Source organism: Micrasema longulum, unplaced genomic scaffold (genome assembly GCF_059751315.1).
Source record: "Micrasema longulum isolate JH-2025_06_02 unplaced genomic scaffold, ASM5975131v1 h1tg000321l, whole genome shotgun sequence".
Lineage (NCBI taxonomy): Eukaryota > Metazoa > Arthropoda > Insecta > Trichoptera > Brachycentridae > Micrasema > Micrasema longulum.
Window position 1 is genome coordinate 23,807 of NW_028277525.1, and position 21,662 is coordinate 45,468.

At 34.6% G+C, this 21,662-nt stretch overlaps 1 protein-coding gene across 1 annotated transcript in view; it reads left to right on the plus strand.

Annotated features, from left to right (window-relative positions):
* Window positions 1-21,662, plus strand: part of LOC148282516 (phosphatidylinositol-3,5-bisphosphate 3-phosphatase MTMR4) — a 62,355-nt gene that overhangs the window by 19,550 nt on the left and 21,143 nt on the right. The window contains exons 4-11 of the mRNA XM_088224929.1: window positions 9,027-9,222; window positions 9,525-9,703; window positions 12,044-12,215; window positions 14,560-14,747; window positions 15,813-16,008; window positions 18,075-18,172; window positions 19,972-20,059; window positions 21,146-21,310. Of these exons, the coding sequence (XP_088081055.1) occupies window positions 9,027-9,222; window positions 9,525-9,703; window positions 12,044-12,215; window positions 14,560-14,747; window positions 15,813-16,008; window positions 18,075-18,172; window positions 19,972-20,059; window positions 21,146-21,310 (1,282 nt within the window). The remainder of the gene's footprint in view (window positions 1-9,026; window positions 9,223-9,524; window positions 9,704-12,043; window positions 12,216-14,559; window positions 14,748-15,812; window positions 16,009-18,074; window positions 18,173-19,971; window positions 20,060-21,145; window positions 21,311-21,662) is intronic.

Genomic DNA, 21,662 nt, shown 5'->3' on the forward strand with positions numbered 1-21,662 from the left:
AAAAAAACTGTTTTAAAATGGCAAAGTTGTCAGATTTCATCATTTTGCGTGCGTTTTACCAGACTACAGCCTTAATATTTAAAGCATTAACTTTCTGGTCAAACATTTGACTAAATGTTATTAAATATTTGTCTACCGGTTTCGAGACGTACCCGTCTCTTCGTCAGCACACCAATTAAACCATCATCCACTCCCTCTTTTAGCAGTAAATATTTTCACTACCCAACCAGTACATATAGAGGTTGCTTATTAAAATGTATGCCATGTTGGTTTTATATTTTTGTGCAACAACTATGGTGAAGGTGTAATATAGTGGGTTTCGCGTGTTGGTTTAATTGGTGGCCTGACGAAGAGACAGGTACGTCTCGAAACCGGTAGACAGAAAATTCGGTAAATGGTTATATAAAAATAAACTTTTTGGTTATGGCAGTTTGGCGCAGTTTACTACATTTTAAATTCTATTAGGGGGCTCTGGTTTGATGGGTTCAAAAAAAATTTTTTTTTTTTGCATAAATTGTTTTTTTAATATATCTAGCATATGTTGATAAAGTGATTTTTTAAAAAATTTAAAGCTATTATAAAGATACAGCAGTTAGAAGAGGCAGGTATTTGGAGCACTGGTATGAGTTGTAACTGTATTCGAAACTTCAAAGTTGTATTTCTCAATACTATGTTTTTCAAACTTTCCTCCATCTATCTTGAGAACGGCTTAACCGATTCACTTCAAATTTATATAGTCGACTCAACATAGATAGACGCACAGAATGATCTTTTGTCATCTCAAAATTTAAAATATTTTTTTAACAAAAAGTAGACAAAAAATACATGAAATTCGAAATGTTTTGTTCCAAAGTCTGTCGAAAATCCAATTTTCAACATTTTCTTTTCATAATAATCCATTCCGTTGATATAAGCTTACAAATTAAAACACGGCCATTTTTTTTAGTTTTAGATAAGCAAATCAGCTGATTTTGTGGAGGGAGTGAGCGTCCATTTTTTCGAGGGAGGTGTCTTCAGAGCGCTATAACTTTGGTTTTAATAAATATTTTTAGCTAAAAATTTATATGTATACTCTTGAAACACTTATAAATAAATGATAAAAACTCCAAAGTTATATCCCTTCATTGGTTCTCACAAAAATATCCAAAAAAATACTTGAAAATCCGACCGTCAAACCAGAGAACCCCTTTAAATGTCAAACTCAAAACACATTTTTTTTATTACTTATGGCACCCTTGGGGGATGCGAAGTGGTCGATATGTATAAAAAGTCTAGTGTGTGATTTTTCTCAAGTATTACTGTAGTTAATTATTTATTTTTTCAATAATTCCCTGTGAGTTTTCCTCAGCGTACTTATTGATTTTACTCCAATCAATATTTGAATACTTTATTTGCATTTCCGACGTGTTTTTGTAACGTCTAATGATAATATTTGCATTGATATTTTTAAACGTGAACACCTACGCCAGTGGATTATTTATCAGTGTAGCATACAGATAATAATCTGTTATTTTATCTTATCTCGTTATTTTATTCTAACCTAACCTTATTTTCAACCTGACCTTAACAATAACATAACATAACAACATATGAATATTTGGCTCTATTCAAACCTTTCTGATAAGCAAATTTATAAGTATGTTGATGTCAATAATACGTTTTTTTAATTCCCTAATTTACGTGACTAAGTATTATGAATTGAGAGGAAACGTGGTTACACTTTTCTTGATCATCGCAAACGTATTCCCGTATTTTTTCCCTGGATTATGGTACTATAGTCCTTAAAATATAGCTTGGTTAAAATGACAGCTGCCAAACTAATGCCACCAGTGATGAGAAATTACTGATCACTGATCATGTACCGATCAAATCGATTTTACCAGTTTTTTCATGCAATCATGAAACTCTGTTTCCGAAGATTGATATAGAAACGCAAACACAAGCTTATTATAGTGTATTTTAGACAATTATTTACTAAAAAATAGGACATTGAATACTTTTATTCATGAACAACAACAAACGGAACTATTTTTTATTCGGTCGATTTACATTGATCAATTTGTCATCTCTGACATTTTTGCAAAATGACCGTAACCTTGTAGGAACGTCGTTAATAATTAGGTTTATTTTAGTTTTAAAACTGATTTTATATAATTATGTGGATTTATATGTCAAGCATTGTATTAAAAAAATAAATTAACATGCCAGATACAAATGATTTTTCGTGTGTTAATATAAATCACTCCTTAGACGTTACTACGAAGTTATGTCGTCACTTTTGCTGACAACTGTCATTCTAATCGAGCTATATTTTAAGAACTATAGAGCAATGATTTTTCATACACTGTAGATCTTTATTACTGGCATGCCTCCATTATTTTAACTTTTTTGATAAATTATTTCTTATGGAACCAAAAACAAAAAAGTGCCCAGTTTTATTTGCCGACTTCAGACGCACGGTATATAAATATAATAAATCATTTTGAAAAACGGAAAATTTACCGATACATAAATTTTTATTCTGATACTCTTACTTTTAAACTTAAAAAAGAACCATATCGGTTTAGCTTTGGGGCGCGGAGAACGGGACAGCCAATCGTCGATTTTGTCTATTTTAGTTAGGCAAAATTAGTCCGAAGAAAAACAGTGTTCAAGTAGCTGTTCAAAATCGTCTGGCATCGCATATTCCCTTAAGGCTGTAGTCGGGTAAAACGCACGAAAAATGAGGAAATCATACGATTTTGCCATTTTAAAACGAATGTTTTTTAAAAATCGCGAAATGATAATAATAATAATAAAACATGTATAAATTAGGTAAAAACATTTTTTTACAAAATGTATTTCTATAAAAAAATATACTTAAAAGTTTTATATAACTAAAATATAATTACTTTTCGACCGGCAGATTACGCCATTTCAAATTTAGACTCAACTTTTGTATCTCGATTCTTATATAAATACTAAGTATTGAACTAAATTTTGTTCTAATAATTTTAAGATAGTAAATTGAACATTAAAATAGCGGAAGGAAAATCTTATTTTTTTGTTTTCGAAAAGAAATACAACCATTTAAAATCAAGTAAATTTTGTGATATTTTCCTTTATTTCTACGTAAAATTCACCTCGAGCATGGTAGGCGAACACGCCATCCACTACCCTACGAGGCGGATTTGTCTCCAGTCGATTTTCCTTTTCAGAATTTTTACCCGAGGGTTGCCATCGAAACCCCTCGCCCAGGGGGCATTTTTAAAATATTTTATTCAGAAAACACGCAGTCATACAGATTAAGTATTAAAAAAAAATCTAACATAAAAAGACTAAAATTGAGTTTTCATAAATTAAGCGAAAGATGTAAACCTTAAATGTGACAAAAAATAAATAAATAAAAAAGTAAAGTGAGGAAAGAATAATCGTTAACATTTGCGTTTTCCATAAAGGTATTGGTAATAAATAAAAATTCCGAATGTGCATTCCGAGCCATCCATGCACAATGCACATATGAACGTATACATATACATACGCACATCTGCATGCATATATAAAACATACACAAACACATACATTCGATACAAATACACACTATAAACCACTCAAGATGTACATTCAGCGACTATCCCAAATAATCAACTCAGTGAATAAATGCAATGTACAGTTAAAAATGTCTACATTAGTACTCAGTCAGTTTGATTTTTGTAAAATAGTCCTATGTCGTCGGCATACATAATTATTTTTTTCCTTTAAAATTATACAATGATAGGTCACCTATATAATATACAAGATGTTCTTTAACCCCTGTCACATCCGAAACCAGGATGATCAGTATGGGCAAAAAGACATATTAGCACATTTAAAAAATATATAGAACAAATAATTTTTTTTGAATAAAATATTTAAAAAACAAATGGTTGCTTACTTCTGCAGGGGAGAAGTGAGGGGAGCGCGGCGCAGTATCAGACTTTCCCCTCCCTCCTCCTCTTTTCTCCCCTGCAGAAGTAAGCAACCATTTGCTTTTTTAGATATTTAATTTTTCAAAATTTTATTCGTTCTAAAAAAATATTTTAATGCGCCAATAATGTCTTCTTGCTCATACTGATCATCGTGGTTTCGGATGTGACAGGGTTTAGTGAACACCCTGTATATAACAGTGGGCCCATGATCGATCCTTGTGTTATTATTATTACTTGCCTTCAAAGATTAGGACGTCTTGAAGTTTCTAGATTTATTATAATTTAACCTTCCAAGTGCTGGCAGAGTCGATATGTTCAGCTGATAATTCAGAATGGATTAACTCGAGTGACCCCTGGCGGCAACTAGCAACTAGCAACATCAACATGTAATAATGTACATTTGAGTAAACAAGTTCACGAGTATTAAGTCACCTAATTATAATAACATTATACATTTATACAATTCTCGGAACATTGTTGCAGATGTAATATTTTCAATGCACAAGAGTTTTAGTTAAACTTTTGTTTTTTTATTGAATTTTTTTTACAGAAGCATTTTTTCAAACATTGATTTAATTCCCGCCAAACTGCTAAAGCAGTTTTTTTGCACGGATTTCTCTCTTTAAATATTTTAATAACACGATATAATGTAAATCAAGTCTTTTTTTGATACCGAAATATATAAAAAATAATAAACAAACAACACTTTTTTGATCATCGTTTTAAATTGTTGAGTTTTATTTTTTTAATTTTAATTTTAATTTTAATTTGTTTACACACTCTTAGAATTCACAAAAAAGATTTTTAAATTTTTATTTTTTTCGTCTGGGAGTTTATTTACTATGCGTGAGAGTATATATATATATATACGCCCTTGGGTGCTATTCTGAACCTCTCTCGTGGCACGAGAAAACAGTTTTTCTCGTGTATTTTGTATGTAAATGCACGAGATAATACGGCCACGAGAGCGTTTAGAATACCAGCCCAGGGCTGGTATCCTGAACTAGTGTCGGATTGCATTAAATTAGCATCCGCACGCATAAAAACTAAAAACTAGACTGATTGATTTATTGACCATAGTTGTTAGTAAGTTACCGTTCTTACATTGAAGAACTGTAATATAAGTTGTATGCATAACATAACAACGAACCAAAGGCTCTAAAAATTTAAAAAAAAAAATTTTAAATTAAAAAAAAAGTATTTTTTTCAGCAGGTGGGATAGAGGGGATATGGAAGGAGGTAATGAAAAATACACCACAACACATTAAACTACAAAGTAGATACTAACCTCCTAAATAAAATACAAATAAATGCGGGATTGAGAACACTCAGGCATCGGGAAATATTTAAACTGCCTTTGTTTTTAAAAAATGCTACATACCACACACCCATGGCCCGCATGTGTCGGGAATATAATATATACTGCCGAAAGAATAAAATTGACATTTTTCATGATACTCTCTCAGCTTTTGCGAATAATCTCTTAGGAATAAATCTTATTCAATAAGTACACACGTACAACTTATTTTTTATTGCATTGTATCCTGTATAAAAAAAATATGTATTACAACTTAATGTATTAATATATAATTAACATGCCAGATACCAATGATTTTTCGTGTGTCAATATAAATCACTCCTTAGACGTTACTACAAAGTTATGTCGTCACTTTTGCTGACAACTGTCAGTCTAATCAAGCTATATTTTAAGGACTATAGTTTACACATTAAATTTATCCCTTTTATTTCATGGTGTATTTTGTTTGACACTTATTTTAATGAACTCGTAAGGTTCAACAAGAAAAATTCCTAATTTTTGGTGTTTTAGGAGCTGTACCTATTATTCATTTGCCTGTAGCTCAATCACAAATAACTATCGACGTGCTAATAAGCGACGTGATAACAATTTCTCACCTTGGTTGTTTATCGTATTCGCGATCACAATGCAACATCCGTGAACACCTAATATTAAATGTCAAAATATTTACGTTTCGCGACGTATAATCCTGCTGCGCAATCACATATTTGAATTTCACCGATGTAAATATGGAAAATATTCTAAAACTGCCATTTTTATTTATTTATTTATTATTTATCATGCTAATCATTGCATTTAGCCAGCGGTTGGCAAGCCAAATGTCAAGAAAAGCAGTCGCCATAGTAATTGTAATTTAATTTTCACTTTTTTGTATTAGATACTCCTTACTATTTTGCAAATGCAATATATTGTATTATTTTTTATAGTAAACGCCGATTTTTCGCCAGTGAACTGTATTTATTTACGAGGAAAACAAAAAACAAACCGACACGAGCGTTGACTTAGAGATTACAGACGCGTTGACTTATGACTGCGGTAACTTAAGCATGTTCATTATTGTTCATTGTGATCGCTCAAATGCTTAGCATGTTTTTAAGCACTTCGATAGTTATTTGTGATTGAGCTATTGGACATGCGGATGCGAACGAATAAATTATTGTGACAAAAAGAAATATTGTCTATTTTTTATTTTTATTTTTATTTACCTGTTTTGTACAAAAATGGTATGAAATCTTGTGCAAGATTTGACCCGTGTTATTCACAAATTGGGTGAAATCTATGTCAGAAAATTTAGAACACGTCCTATTTTTCAACAAATATTTAAACCAAGATCTGCGCGCGCATCCCACGCCTGTGATGCTGTTAATTGTCAACTTCAACTGTCAACACGCATTTGTTATTGCTCGTGTGTTGCCGTTATTCATCATCGGTTTTATTTGTTTCACTTCACGCATGTCTCTCTTTTCTGGTAATGCTGATTTTCAGCAAGGTTCACGATTCATGTTATTTAAGAATATTTAAGGAGATGCGTCGTCCCAAGCTTGTTTTCTACGTACTGCGCATACCTATGCGCAATTTCCAATCCCAGAAACTGCCCGTTTAAAGGAGCAAATAAAATGGCCCAAGATCTTGCAATACCAGTCTAAGAATACGTGCTCGTGTCATTATTTTAATATGATTGCATCTAGAGGTCGAATAATATTGAAATCAGGAAATTTCCTACTCGGCCAATATTAACTGAGATAATATATCTAACCAACACGTGAGATTTATAAATTTAAATAATGTATGAAAATAAACATCACACCGCATAGTAATAAGGTTTAATTATGCGAGTCAATAATTAATTATCTGAAGTTCAAATTAATAAATATTGATATTATTTTATTTTACCTATCTGATTATCATCTTCTTCTTCTTCAGCCTTATGCCACTGCTGGATAAAGGCCTCTTTCAAACGTCTCCATTCCTTCCTATCACCCGCTTTCATCATCCATGTTTTACCGGCAATAGAGGCAATGTCGTCGACCCATCTTTTTGTGGCCTTCCAACACTTCTTTTGTTTACCCACGGTCTCCACTTTATTATTCTGGGTGTCCACCTGCCATCATTTTGTCTCACCAAGTGTCCTGCCCACTGCCATTTCAATTTCGCTGCACGATCCATGATATCCACGACTCCGGTTCGGCGCCTTATTTCTTCATTTCTTACTCTGTCTCTTAGACGTACACCGAGCATCTGTCTTTCCATGGATCGTTGCGTGCATTTTAATTTCTAGCTACTTTTTTGTGTTACAGACATGGTTTCTAGTCCGTATGTTGTCACCGGCAATATGCACGATTCATATACTTGTATTTTCAAGCATATAGGGACTTCTTTATTTTCAAAAATATATTTAAGTTTGCCCTATTCTTCTTGGTAACTCCGCTATCTGGTTATCTTTGCCAAGTTTTACTTTGTGTCCTAAATATATATATATTCATCAACCACTTCAATTTTATTATTGTTAATGAAAATGTCTCGTCCTGTTGGACTCATAATCTTTGTTTTATTCATTTCTGATTCTTGATTATCATAGATTCTTCTGATTATCAAAGACAACTGAAATAGCTCAAAATTAGACAGCGGAGAGACTATCGCGCTCTCTCAGTTCTACTGACTGTGCTTCGTAGTCCTAACGCTTCTATGTACTATGTACCGGGGGTGGCCGACTTGATCGGGCCCGAAATTTACTTTTTACTGTCCAGCGTCCGTGCCATCTACCAATCATCATTTTCCTATCCGCACCTAGTGGTGCATAGGGGAGTAATTAAATCTTCAATTGCAGCGTATCTAAATACATAATAGGTAAGGTAGTCTCTTTCGTTGCTAAATCCAAATTCGGATCGGGTTGTGGTCCCGTGGCTAGTGTCTCGGACTCACGGCTCATTGGTCCGTGGTTCGAATCCCAGTCTACCCAAATTGATGCCCATTTTCTAATAGTGAGTTATTTACAATTCGTTGAAAATGGCCCTCAAAATTATTTGGGTAAATCATAAGAACACAAATATTTATTTAAAAAAAAAAAAAATATATAAAATATTGCTCGGTAAAATCAAATGTTTTACAATGACTTCATCATCGTCGTTCCCTTTCCGCACCTAATGGTGCATAGGGCACTGCATTGGTACACCAATCGCAGGGTATCTTGATCATTTTTGTTACATGAAGGTAAGATGATCAGTCTTACGCTTCAGGTACCAGTCCAGGGACTATTTATTTATTTACACACATACGTTTATTGTACATTATTTGAGACAATAAGTCCCAACTCCATGGGACTAAAAGTCCTGTGTTGAGATGGGACGAGCAATTATATGACACAGACACATGAGTATGTCACCATAAATATAGGATTGAATGAATGAAATATTCTAGTGTGAAAACACCCTTTTAAATAAATATTTCATATCAACCATGTCGGGAATCGAACCCGAGACCTCTTACATGGCAGGCTAACGCGCTGACAATTACACCACGAGGCCGACATATAATGACTTCACCAGGTTTTAAACCTCTGACCTCAAGGAGTCGGTTATATTCATCTAGGGCTGTTGTTGGGAAGTCGCGACTCGCGAGCCGCATGTCGGTCTCTAGCCACTCGAGTGCGGCTGATCATGTAACCTTCTTGCAACTGATGATCAAGATACGCCGCATTTAGGACTATGCGCCATCTTGTGCGGATAAGGGTATGATTTCATTGTATGTTCCCTCTTTCGCAGGTGTACGTTTGCGACGGGCGAGCAATGCATGGAGTGGCAGAGGCGCCTGGAGGGGGCCCTGCAGCCCCCCGCCTCCCTGGAGGGCCTGTTCGCCTTCCCCTACCACGCGTGGGCAGCCGAGCCGGAGGGGGCCGAGGTCGCGCGCCGCCTGCACGCGCCCCTGCCGCAGGACCCTCACCAGGACTTCAGGAAGGAGGTACGCCTTGTTACAATACTCCATCACTACCTGAAAGTAAATTCCTTGTAGTATTTCTTGCCGCCACAGTTACGCGCATGCGCGGTACTTACCCAGATGAAGTTGACTCGATTATGAGTTCATCTTTGTGACACCCATCTTTGAATAGTGGTGAACCAGATTATCATTTACGCAGATTGACAAAATTAAACTTTTTTAATGTTACATCAACTGTAGATGGTGTTGATCAAATTGTTCCTGCTTATTTCAAACGTTCAAATGTAAATTATATAGGGGCGTCTCTGACATTACATTAATTACAGGTGACCCGACTCCAGTTTGACCTCCACGGGGCGTGGAGAGTATCCTCGGCCAATGCAGACTTCCGACTGTGCGCCTCCTACCCTCCCCTGCTGCTGGTGCCGGCGTGTGTGTCCGACGATGCGCTGGAAACTGTCGCCAAGTTCAGGAGCTCTCGCCGGATTCCAGCCATCGTGTGGAGGTGAGAATACCACTTTCGGACAAAGGGATTTTGAGTATTATTCAATTAAAATCTATAACCTAGTTCCGCTATCTATTAAAACAATTAGTAACGAGAAAATCTTTATAAAGGCTATAAAAAATGGATAGTGGAGCTAGGTAGAAGTAAAATGGATTGTCTCATTCGCCCAAACCAATATTGAATCAACTGCTGCATGTAATGTGTATGTTTGTGTATGTTTTATATGTGCGTTCATGTGTGTGCGTAGATAGCTCAGAGTGTTCATTCCGTATTTATATTTATTTTAATTTATTACCTCCATGGAAAACGCAAATGTTTACAATTATTCTTTTCTCACTTGAAATTCTTATTTATTATTTTTTCACATTTAATTTTTATATCTTTTGCATAATTTATGAAAACTTAATTGGTCTTTTTATGTTAAAAAATTCTTGTTTTTAATACTTATTATGTATGACTGTATTTTTTTTTAATAAAATAAAAATAAAAAAACCGCTCCACGAGTGTAGTTAGGTTTGTTTGTTTGTATGTTAGGTTTTTGTTATTTTCATTGTGCGTTTTGTAATATAAATAATATAGATTAAATCAATTGCTCCACAAGTGTATAGAGTATGTTCATCATCATCATCATCATCAGCCGTCTCTTGTCCAATGTTGAACATAGGCCTCCCCCTTTAGTCTCCATATTTCCCTATCCTGAGCCAACCGCATCCAACCACTTCCTGCTACTCGTCTTATGTCATCAGACCACCTTGTCTGAGGCCTGCCGACACTTCTTCTACCCGTTCTGGGTCGCCATTCCAGGACCTTTTTGGTCCATCTAGAGTCTGTGATTCTGGCTATATGACCAGCCCAGCTCCATTTCTGGTTGGCAGCCCTATGGACCACATCGGCGATCTTTGTTCTCGCTCTAATCCATGTATTGGTTTTTCTGTCTCTCAACGAAATACCCAGCATTCTCCTTTCCATGGCTCTCTGTGTCACTGATAATTTGTGTAAAATTTTTTTCGTGAACACAAAAGTTTCACAGCCATATGTCAGTACAGGGAGAACACAAGCATCAAAAAGTTTCTTCTTTAAGTAATGTGAATACTTCGGAGATTTCAGGATATATGAGAGCTTACCAAAGGCGGCCCATGCTAAACCTCGCCTTCTTTCTATTTCTACCTCTTGATTATCTTTGCCGAGCTTTATTTCATGTCCTAAGTATATATAACTATCAATCTTTTCAATTATTTCTCCATTTACTAAGATGTTACATGATTGGTTTGCATCACTCATAACTAGTTTTTGAAGCATTCATTTTCAAGCCTATTTTCAGGGATGCTGTATTAACTTCGTTTATCATGTTTTCGAGTTCTTTCTCATCTTTAGCAAATAGGACTATATCATCTGCGAATCTGAGATTGCTAATGAGTTCGCCGTTGATGTTAATACCCTTGTCGTTCCAGTCAAGAGTTTTGAAGACATCTTCCAGAGCTAGTGTAAATAATTTTGGGGATATTGTATCACCCTGTCTTACTCCTCTTCTTATGCGTATGTTAGGTTTTTGTAATTTTCATTGTGCGTTTTGTAATATAAATAATATAGATGTACAAATATACCTAGTTTTTAAAACAGTCTGAATATCTTGTTAATTATATCTGTTTATTAAGTTAGTCTTCTTTGTTTATTCTCAAATGTAAAAACATTTCATAAAAATATATTGTTAAGTGTCCTCGGCACGGGTAACCCCAGTGAGGCCACATTATTCTTATTACTGTTTTTAGTTTGTAAGAGTAAAATATGAATAAATAAATAAAATCGCAAGAAATCATGATATAATTTTCCCGACTTATACAGAGAGGTATGCACTTCATATAGGCATTTGAGCAGTGCCTTCTGTAGTTTTATTTTATTTTGTTTGGAAAATTAGGAACAAAAAGTTCTGGTTGGTGAGCGATCAAAACACATATCTGAAAGGTGAAACATAACCGATATCTAAATTTGTTGCAACAGAGAGGGAAAACATTTTTGAGAAGGGAATATGGGAGTCTAGGCATTTACAGGGCTTATGACCGTCACTTATAACTGAATTCAATAAATGAAAAAAGCCCTATGGGCGTTTCGCTCGGGTTCTATTCCGGACATGGTCAATATGAGATATTTATTTAAAAGGGTGTTTTCACACTAGAATACTTCATAGTCCCTGGACTGGTACCTGAAGCGTAAGACTCATTATCTTACCTTCATGCAACAAAAATGATCAATATAAGCTGCAATTGGTGTACCAATGCAGTGCCCAATGAATTAATAGAATAATGAATTAATGAACTTCCTTTTTCTGTGTTCGCTTTGCAGACATAGAGGGAACGGCGCCGTGATAGCGCGATGCTCGCAGCCCGAGGTGGGCTGGCTCGGCTGGCGGTCCAACGAGGACGAGCAGCTGCTGGCCGCGCTCTCTGCCGCGTGCCACTTCGACCGCGGGCCCTCCGCCTCCGTCATCCTGCCCGGCCGCGAACCCGCGCGGAAGGTGACTACTTGTATCTTTAATCTGTATCGTAGAGAAACGTAGAACGAAGATGGATTTTACATGTATTTTCAAAATACTCAATGCTATCAGTGGTCTCCCACCATCGTAACTTTGAAACATCTTAGGTTTTCACAACCGATGTGATGTTGAACTCATCCTACATTATCTGTAAGGTTGCATACTTAACATACCGATGGTAAAAATGGCTGTATGACTGAAACGTCGTACTGTGAATTTTACAAATCAAAGGTTTATTTTCTAATAATCACGTGGATTTTTTTTCTAGTTTTGAAATCATTCCAAAACACTGTAGGTTTAAGACAGCAAGGGCGAACCGTGTATAGAAGCGATTATGCGCAGCTTACCTAATGGTAATTATTTGACTAACCATAATAATGTTTTACTGTAACTTTATTTACAGAAAAACAAATAAATAATTACTATTTATTTTAAATCATTTCCACCGTTTGTATTTTTATCCTAATATAAATATGAATATCAATAAAGCGCGCCCAGCGCCTGCGGTGAGCCAAGAAACTAGACGATTATTCCAGCTCGTTTTTTCATACAAATAAGTACACTACATTTTGAATGTCTTAACCCCAGTGCGGATTTTTTCTCCTAGAACTTGCAGATCATACAAATTATTTGAAGATTCTTGATTTAGAAAACAGTATTTCAAACATTATTTGTTAGGGGCTATTTTTCTTTGAGATGGTACTTTTGACATAATTACTTTCATGCGTCATATTGCCAGGACAAATGGCGCTCGACGCGGCCGTTTTTGGCACTAATTATTTCTAAAACAATTCTGCCAGTTGACATTTCAATTGAATATTGACTGAATTCATAGTGCTATTTTTTTTTATGAGTTTTGTATTAAAGTAATGGTTAATATATCACAAAGTTACGTCGTTTGAGTTGATTTCATGGATGAGAGTTGTTGTATCACACAGAACCACAGAAAAATATCAATTTGTAGTATATATTACTTACATTATATTATGCACCTTCTATGTAGGTACAAATATATGATATTTTTTAATAGCTTACCTGTAAATAAAATCACCATTCGCCACTGTAAGACAGGTGTTATGTAACAGGTATCGGCCTCGTGGTGTAATGGTCAGCGCGTTTGCCTACCGAGCAAGAGGTCTCAGGTTCAATTCCCACCATGGTTGATGTGAAACATTTATTCAAAAGGGTGTTTTCACACCGGAATATTTCATAATCCCTGGACTGGTACCCGAAGCGTATGACTGATCACTGATCATCTTATCTTCACGTAACAATTTTTTTTATCAAGATACGCTGCGATTTTTGTACGAATGTTGTGCCCTATGCACCATTAGATGCGGAAGGGAATGATGATGATAATATGTAATTATATTTTTATTTATTTATAAATCCTGTCTGTGTACTATTACATTTCCAGAAGTTACTAAACCTCCATTAGGGACTTATACAATAACTAAAGTTTTTACAAAAGTACATATCGACGCTGGAAAGGCTATTTACTTTAAGCGACATTTTGCAAACTTTACAGGAGAGCCATTTAAAAATTTAAAAAAATTATATCTCATAAATTATACCTCCTCCATTCAGAACATCGTCTATAGACGTGATAAATAATATTTTAATGTGTATTCACCTATTTATTGAAAATATTTTACAAGTCCTGTGTCGTTTAATGTAATTATTTCTGTCATTATTAAAACTGGATATTCAGAACAACAACGAAACGAAGCAATATCTATATAAATAAATATACCAAATCAAAATATAATCCAAACAACTTGAGCAGTTTCTCACTCAAATTTGATAAATAAATAAAAACCCTTACAAGAATGGAGGAAGTGGTAAATCTAGGAATAGGGGAGATAAGGTTGTCAACATCACACGCTAAGCAGACGATGCAAGCATAGTGGCAGAATCAGAAGGTGATTTGCAACTCATGTTACACAATTTTCATATAGCATCTCAGAAATTCAACTTGAGGATATCTCATTTAGTAAAACAAAAAGTTTTCTAATATCCAAGCACCGTAAGAGATGCAAACTGATGATAAATGAAAAGACTTTGGAACAGATTGTGTCTTTTAAATATTGTTTTAAAATCTCTAGCCATTGCGTAAAATGAGTAATTTAGTATTTTTCTATAAAGGAGTTGTGGTGTCACCGAGTATCGGAAAAGGTTGGGAATTCGTTGTTTCAATCACCGAGTTATAGTCAAGATTTAATTATTTTTATTACGAAGATCGATTTTCTCTTACTGTATCAATTCTACTGATATTTTTATTTTTGCGTATTTATAATATTAAATTTAAACTATTTTTTATCTGTAGGTGCTGATTGTGGACGCGCGATCGTACGCGTCCGCGGTCACCAACCGCGCGCGCGGCGGGGGCTGCGAGTGTCCGCAGTACTACCCGTGCGCCGAGATCCAGTTCATGTGCCTGCCGAACATCCATAGCGTGCGCAAGAGTGCGCAGGCCTTGCGCGCCCTCGCCGCCGAGCCCCCGGATCACGCCAAGTGAGTTATTGAAATACCGACAGTCCCCACACTCGAGTAGCATCGAGACAGCTCTTATTGTGTTCATTTTTTCTTTGGAACAATTACCTCGCGCTATTGTTCCGAAAATTAATAAAAGCGTCACCACTTTAACTGCAAATTAAACAGTCAGTACAGAAGTGACATAACCCAAAAACATGTAGAACTGAGATTGCATTTATGATCATGACGAGGTCACCATTTTTGTAGTGATAGTCTTTTTGTGTGAATAAATTGAATACAGAACTTACCATGCGTTTTAATTAGTTGATGCGTTTTACCATGTAGCCATAGTATGTTCATACTGGTCGTGGCATGAGAAGTAACATCTTTTAATCAGTGGAAATAGGTTGGTTCAGTTTATGGACCCCTTTCAATGTTAAGGTCTATTTATATATTTTTGTAGGTTACATCACTTATGCGCTGACCGGCTGAAATTCCAATGAGGAATCTCCATGCTATGGGATATTGGATGATTTTTTTTCCTTCACGCTGTAAAAATTAGAACATTTAATGGGACGGCAAAGTTTCTCGAAAACGTACCGAAAAATTAATAAAAATGAACTACATCACAAGTTCTTAACTACGTAAATCAATGATAGAATATAATAATAAAAATATGTACATGGTTGTTGTCTACTTTTATTTATAATTTTTACAGAGTCAGAGTTTGACGATGTCGGTCACGACGAAACCTGGTCACTGGTAAAAATTATAAATAAAAGTGAAAAAAATTATATACATATTATTATTATTGTAAGTTTTATTTTTTTTATTTAAATAAAAATTATAAATTTTAAATAAAAAAAAATTTTTAAATAAAATTTATAATTAAATAAAATTTTAAAGAAAAAAAAATTTTAAATAAAAATTATAAATAAAAGTGAAAAAAATTATATACATATTATTATTATTGTAATTAAAATGCAGTTCCACCAAGAAATATTGGTAGAAAAACTCAATCTGTCCATGATCATTGTCTAAGTGTTCTGTGGCTGCAACTTTTGACGGTGCAACATGTTTGAGCATCGATATTTCTGTTTCCAGTTGGCACTCGGTGCTGGAGCGCTCGCTGTGGCTGCAGTCGGTGGGCGGGCTGCTGCGCGCGGCCGCGCTCGTGGCCCGCGCCGTGCACGTGGCCGCGCGCCCCACGCTCGTGCACTGCTCGGACGGCTGGGACCGCACGCCGCAGATCGTGGCCACCGCGCAGCTGCTGCTCGACCCCTACTACCGCACCTGCGAGGTACCGAGCCCCTTCAATTTATTTTATCACTTCTTCTTGCTTTCGAAGCGGAAGAACAAGGAGTATGGCTGTAGTTTATCACGAATGGACAATACCGCAGTGAGACGTATAGAATACAATAAAAGTATTAAAAGTTTAGTTATTTTTTGTAAATAAATACAGTAGAACCCCCTTTTTACGTTTTTCAAGGAGCAAGAAAAAAAAGTATAAAACTGAGGAAAACGCTGAGGAAATGAAAAATGTATGGAAAAAATAGGAATTACATTAAAACAAAATTGATTTGCTACACTATAGTGTAAATATACTTCCAGAAAAATTGTTAAAACGGTGATAAATGGAAATTGTCAATATTTGTTTTACTTATTTTCAATGATTTTACTAAAAATATTTTTATAATTTTTCAAACAATATTACGTAATCTGTTTTTTAATTTGATTTAAAAACAGCATGTTAAAATTATTTTATGTGTAAATAAAAAAAAACGAAAATAGAATTTTGAATTTGCATAAAATAAAAAAATAATTTTTCCCCTAATGTGTTGGGAAATTTTATTTATATGGCATCACTTATTTTTCAATGGCATCACTAAAAACAACTGTCATATAGTTCGCGGCTTTTTAAACCATCTTTTTTATAACTTTAAATATTTCAATTATGTTTTTTTTCTACATCGCAATTTAATGATATTAAAACATTATTGTTTCTTAACGTTTGTCAACTGTGTATCATGATTTGTACAAGTCAATATGACGTTTTTGTTCAAATGAAAACTAAGACTAACCCTAAAGAAAGACACTTAAAAAAAAGGTCATTTACACTGCACCTGCTTTGAATTTAGGTTAAGACAATAATTTATCTTTTATTAGTTGTTTACCTGTTTTTATTCTTCATTCGCGTGGTACACGCGGTGGCGCGCGGGCCGCGGCATCATTATTACAACATAATTTTGGCTACTGTGACACATCAAATGAATTCCGAAATTTTTTAAGCGTGAAACCGGGGTTATGAAAAATGTAAAAAACGTTAATTGGGAGGAATATTTGTATGAGAATGTATGAAGAAAAATAGTTCCTTGCATTTCGGTGTAAAAAGCGGGAAAACGTAAAATAGAGGAACGCAAAAACGAGGTTTTACTGTATTCAAGTTTTATTGTAAATAAATATTCAATTTTCTCCTCATACTTTGGTATTGAATGTATAAATGTAGCTGGGTTGGCATGTTGCTCGCAGCTCAGATGATAGGTGGACAAAACGCCTCCTGCACTGGCGCCCTCAGACTACTACCGAAAACCCGGACGACCCGGAGAGATAATATTGTGAAGAATTCGGGAACGGCCTGGATGCAAATAGCCCATGACCGTTTGGCTTCAGGAGTGGACGACTACAGGCTGAAGATGAAGAATGTGCGAAACTAAAGAAAGACTGTAGTTTTGCGAAAGGGTTGGAGCTTTAGATGTGAAACTAAAAAGGCCGCCTACCACGGTAATGTTTAGGTCAGTCAAACTGTTTCGAGGGCCCCGATTGTGTGATCTGTTTAACTGCTTCCTGTCCTGCCCGAAACTGGCTGTGCCACCCGTACACTTTATAAAGCAGTTGTCCCGGAACTACACTTGTCTATGTAAAATTTCAGCCAGTTTTATGCCTTTGCATATCAGAAATTTAATAATAATCCCTTGCGCAACAGACTCACTCATTATGCAAATTGGAGAAATAGCTTGAGCGGGTTGGGTTAGTGGAGTGAGTAATAATGATGTGGCATCCCTACCTATGACCCTGTCTAAGTCCAACTTTGCCACCATATTCTGTATTTTATCAACCTTAGTATTAAGTGAAATAATTTATATCTATCTTAACATGCGTATTAGTGGAATGTTCAAAACTAGAATAGCCTCAAAAGAGGATACCCCAGACTCGCATTAAGCCATTAAACTCTACAATGAAATCTACATATTTTTGTCTACTAAATAGAGTAGTACCTTAGACATAATTATTGTGATATCCAAATAATATTCCCGCGTGTAACCGATGAAATGGATAAAAGAAAATACATGTGTTTTGTCTTTTTAGGGATTTCGAGTTCTGGTTGAAAGAGAGTGGTTAGACTTTGGACACAAGTTTGCAGACAGGTGCGGTCACACGGTCGGATCAGAAGACTTTAACGAAAGGTATGTTTAACATAATAATTTATTAATAGTGACATAAACAAATCACGAGACGATCAATCATTCCGAAATTAAAAAGATAATGAAACCAATGTGGACTATGCTATGATGAAGCCACGAAGCTTAGTATTTTTTCACATAAACATTTGCGTTCTTATGATTTACCTAAATATTCTTTTTAGGGGCAATTTCAGACTGTTATAGATAACCATGCCAGAAAATGGTAATCAAGTTGTGACATTACCTACCACGGTACCATAATCAGATTTTTAAATACAGGACTCGTTTTGGGATGGTATTCCTCCCATCGACAGGTGTTAAACATGTGCGATGCTTTTTATTAGTACTGGTCAAACGTGAGGATGTGAGAGTGCTTTCTACCGAATAGCCCGATACTTTAAGAACTGGACTTAGCTCTTTCAAGATCTAGGCTTCGAGGGTGAGAAATATGATAGATTTACACAGGTCGCTGTGACATCGAGAACTTATTTAACACGCACAACACTATTTATTTGATTTAAATTATTTATCAACAAATTTTCAATTCTTTTTTTACTGATAATATTTCATTGATTCCAAACTTTCAAAATTTTCCTTCTTTTAAAAAACATGCTCTATCCTGGATTCAAACTAAAGATATGAACTCTTTTTTTCTATGATTTATTTTGTTGCCCTTTAATAATAAGGAATATTTTTGTGTTTTTTTTTAAATATTTTTTATTTCCTTTTTTAATTACTTTTAAAAAAAAAACCATATTATCTTTTACAGAATATTTTATTTTTTCTTTCTTATGTTATACTAAAATATTATAACTGTCATTATTTATTATAGGAGCAAAAATTCATTAACATTTTCTTGTATACCCACGAACAGGCCATGCCTTTGTGGGATTTTTTTGTTTACTATTTTTCTATTGATATGTATTTTATTGATATGTAATTATGATTTATTTTTTACATATACTCTGTTTTATTATTATGTTTATTGTAAAAAAACAAAAAAATTTAAATAAAAAAAAATAAAAAATCTTGATGGAATTCCATTGTAATGATTTAGTAATAGATATAAGTTACTAATTAAAAATACTTGATAAATAATAAGTGGAAGTGTACCAAGTATTTTTAATTAGTAACTTATATGTAAATATAAGTTATTACATCATTACTATTCATATAATTAATTATTTATCCCACCAAGATTGGTTTGTAATTAACAAGGGTGTCGAGTGCTTAATGGACATTTCTCGAGGTCTTCTTCAGTGTCGAGTTGCTGAATTTTTTTTTTGTTGTTTATTTTTCCATTCATATATTTACATAGAATTTTAATTACAAAAATACATCTTAAAATTAAGCTAAAACATAATTTGGAAAAAACGCCCACAAAGACTTCAGCGTCTGAGCGTGGGCCATTCCTTTATTAATGATTTAAAAGTTTATAGCATATAAATATGGTATGACATAACCATGAAGAAAGAAAAAAAAACAAACTAGATTTACATATGCTGATAGAACTAAAGACAGGATTTATTTGCATTATTTCATTATAAATTTTCTTCTTCTTATGGTTCCTCTCCGGACGGAGGTTGGAAATCATCGTTGCGATTCTTACTTTGTTGGCAGCTGCCCTGAATAAGATTCCTTTTGTTTTTAAAGAAGGTGTCCATCTATTCCTTCCATGCTGATCCAAGACCTCAAACCTACATTAAACGCTATCAGTGATTTAATGTTTTGTAATTAATTAATTTAATTGTTTCTTGATTATAAGTTTTCGACAGGGCTGATTATATTTTTGTTGTTTTCAGATGTCCTGTCTTCTTGCAGTGGTTGGATTGTGTTCACCAAATCCAAGTTCAATACCCGTGTAGCTTCGAATTTTCTCAAGCGTACCTGGTAAATATTACTCCTGCTTCATACATCTGCCTCAAGTTTTATTATTCTGGTTCTATTTCACGCTCGGAATTGTTTACTCCGCCTGGACTCTAAAATTATTTTTTACTAAACTTTATCAGTGAATAAATTAGTAGATTGCTTACAGTGCGTCTTTTTTATTACTCCATTTAAGTTCATTTTTTTTTTTTTCTTAAAAATTTGGTTTCCTATTTTTTTTGATTCCGCTATGATTTTTTATCTTTTCCTTTAAAAAGAAAAATAAAAGGGTTATAAGAAACTTGTATAAATGTTTCTACTGACGAACTGCAAATAAGCAGTTCAGTAGTACTGAAATATTATTTTTTATGTATTTACAGGCTTTCGAATGTTTAATAAGCCCGTGTTAATGCGTCAGCGCCCGCGACGGTGAACCAAGTAAACATACAAATTTCGTTTGTGTTAGTAGGCACACTAGAATATTTTATTTGAAAACATCCGGTCACCCACTCATAAAAGGTTTATTGAAAATTTGAATGGACTGTTCATATATGTGAATTGTTATCAATAAAACAGTATTGTTGGTGAGCCGTTTAACAGGCTTTTAACACAGTAAATTTATTGTTTTACTAAAAACAAACAAAAAATTTTTTATTTATTTTTTCATATTTTTCTCTTACAAACTATAATTAATAATAAAAATAATGTGACCTCACTGGGGTTACCCGTGCCGAGGACACTTAACAATATACTTTTTTAAAAATATTTTTACATTTGAGAATAAACAAAGAAGACTTACTTAATAAACAGAGATAATTAACAAAATATTCAGACAGTTTGAAACACTTCGTATTTATGTACATCTATATTATTTAAATTACAAAACGCACAATGAAAATAACAAAAACCTAACATGAGCTATACACTTGTGGAGCGGTTGATTCAATATTGGTTTGGGCGAATGAGACAATCCATTTTACCTAAATTAGATTTTCTTGAAAATCAGTAGATCTACCTAAAACTCAGTAGGGTTCGCAACGCTTGGAACCCAGAAACCAGTTTCTGAAAGGCTGTGAAAATGTCATTTGATCATTTATCTGTTTATTTCAGATAAAGCTGGCCCAACACACATATTCCTGCCTGTTTGGAACTTTCCTCTGCAACAGCCGAAGGGAGAGGACTTCGCACCGCGTGGCCGAGCGTACCTTCAGTGTCTGGAAGTTCCTCACAGGACCCGAGTACAGGAACCATCTGTACGAACCCAATGGCGATGAGGTAAGTGAAGTAATTCTATAAAAAAAACACCAGCTGCTCAATCAGTAAACTGGTTCAAATATACGATTGTTCAGTGAGTAGGACACAGACCACTGTATGATAGTTTAGTGAGTAATCTACAGCCCGTTGTATGATAGTTCAGCGACTAAAACACTACCATTGTACAATTCAGTGAGTAAAACACTGCCTGTTTTACAATAGTTCAGCGACTAAAACACAATTGTAAAATAATTCAGTGAGAAACACTGCCCGCTGTCAATACTTTAGTGAGTAAAACCCGGCTCATTGTACAATAATTAAATCATTAAGACCTGGCTCATTGTACGACAGTTCAGCGAGTAAATCACTGCCC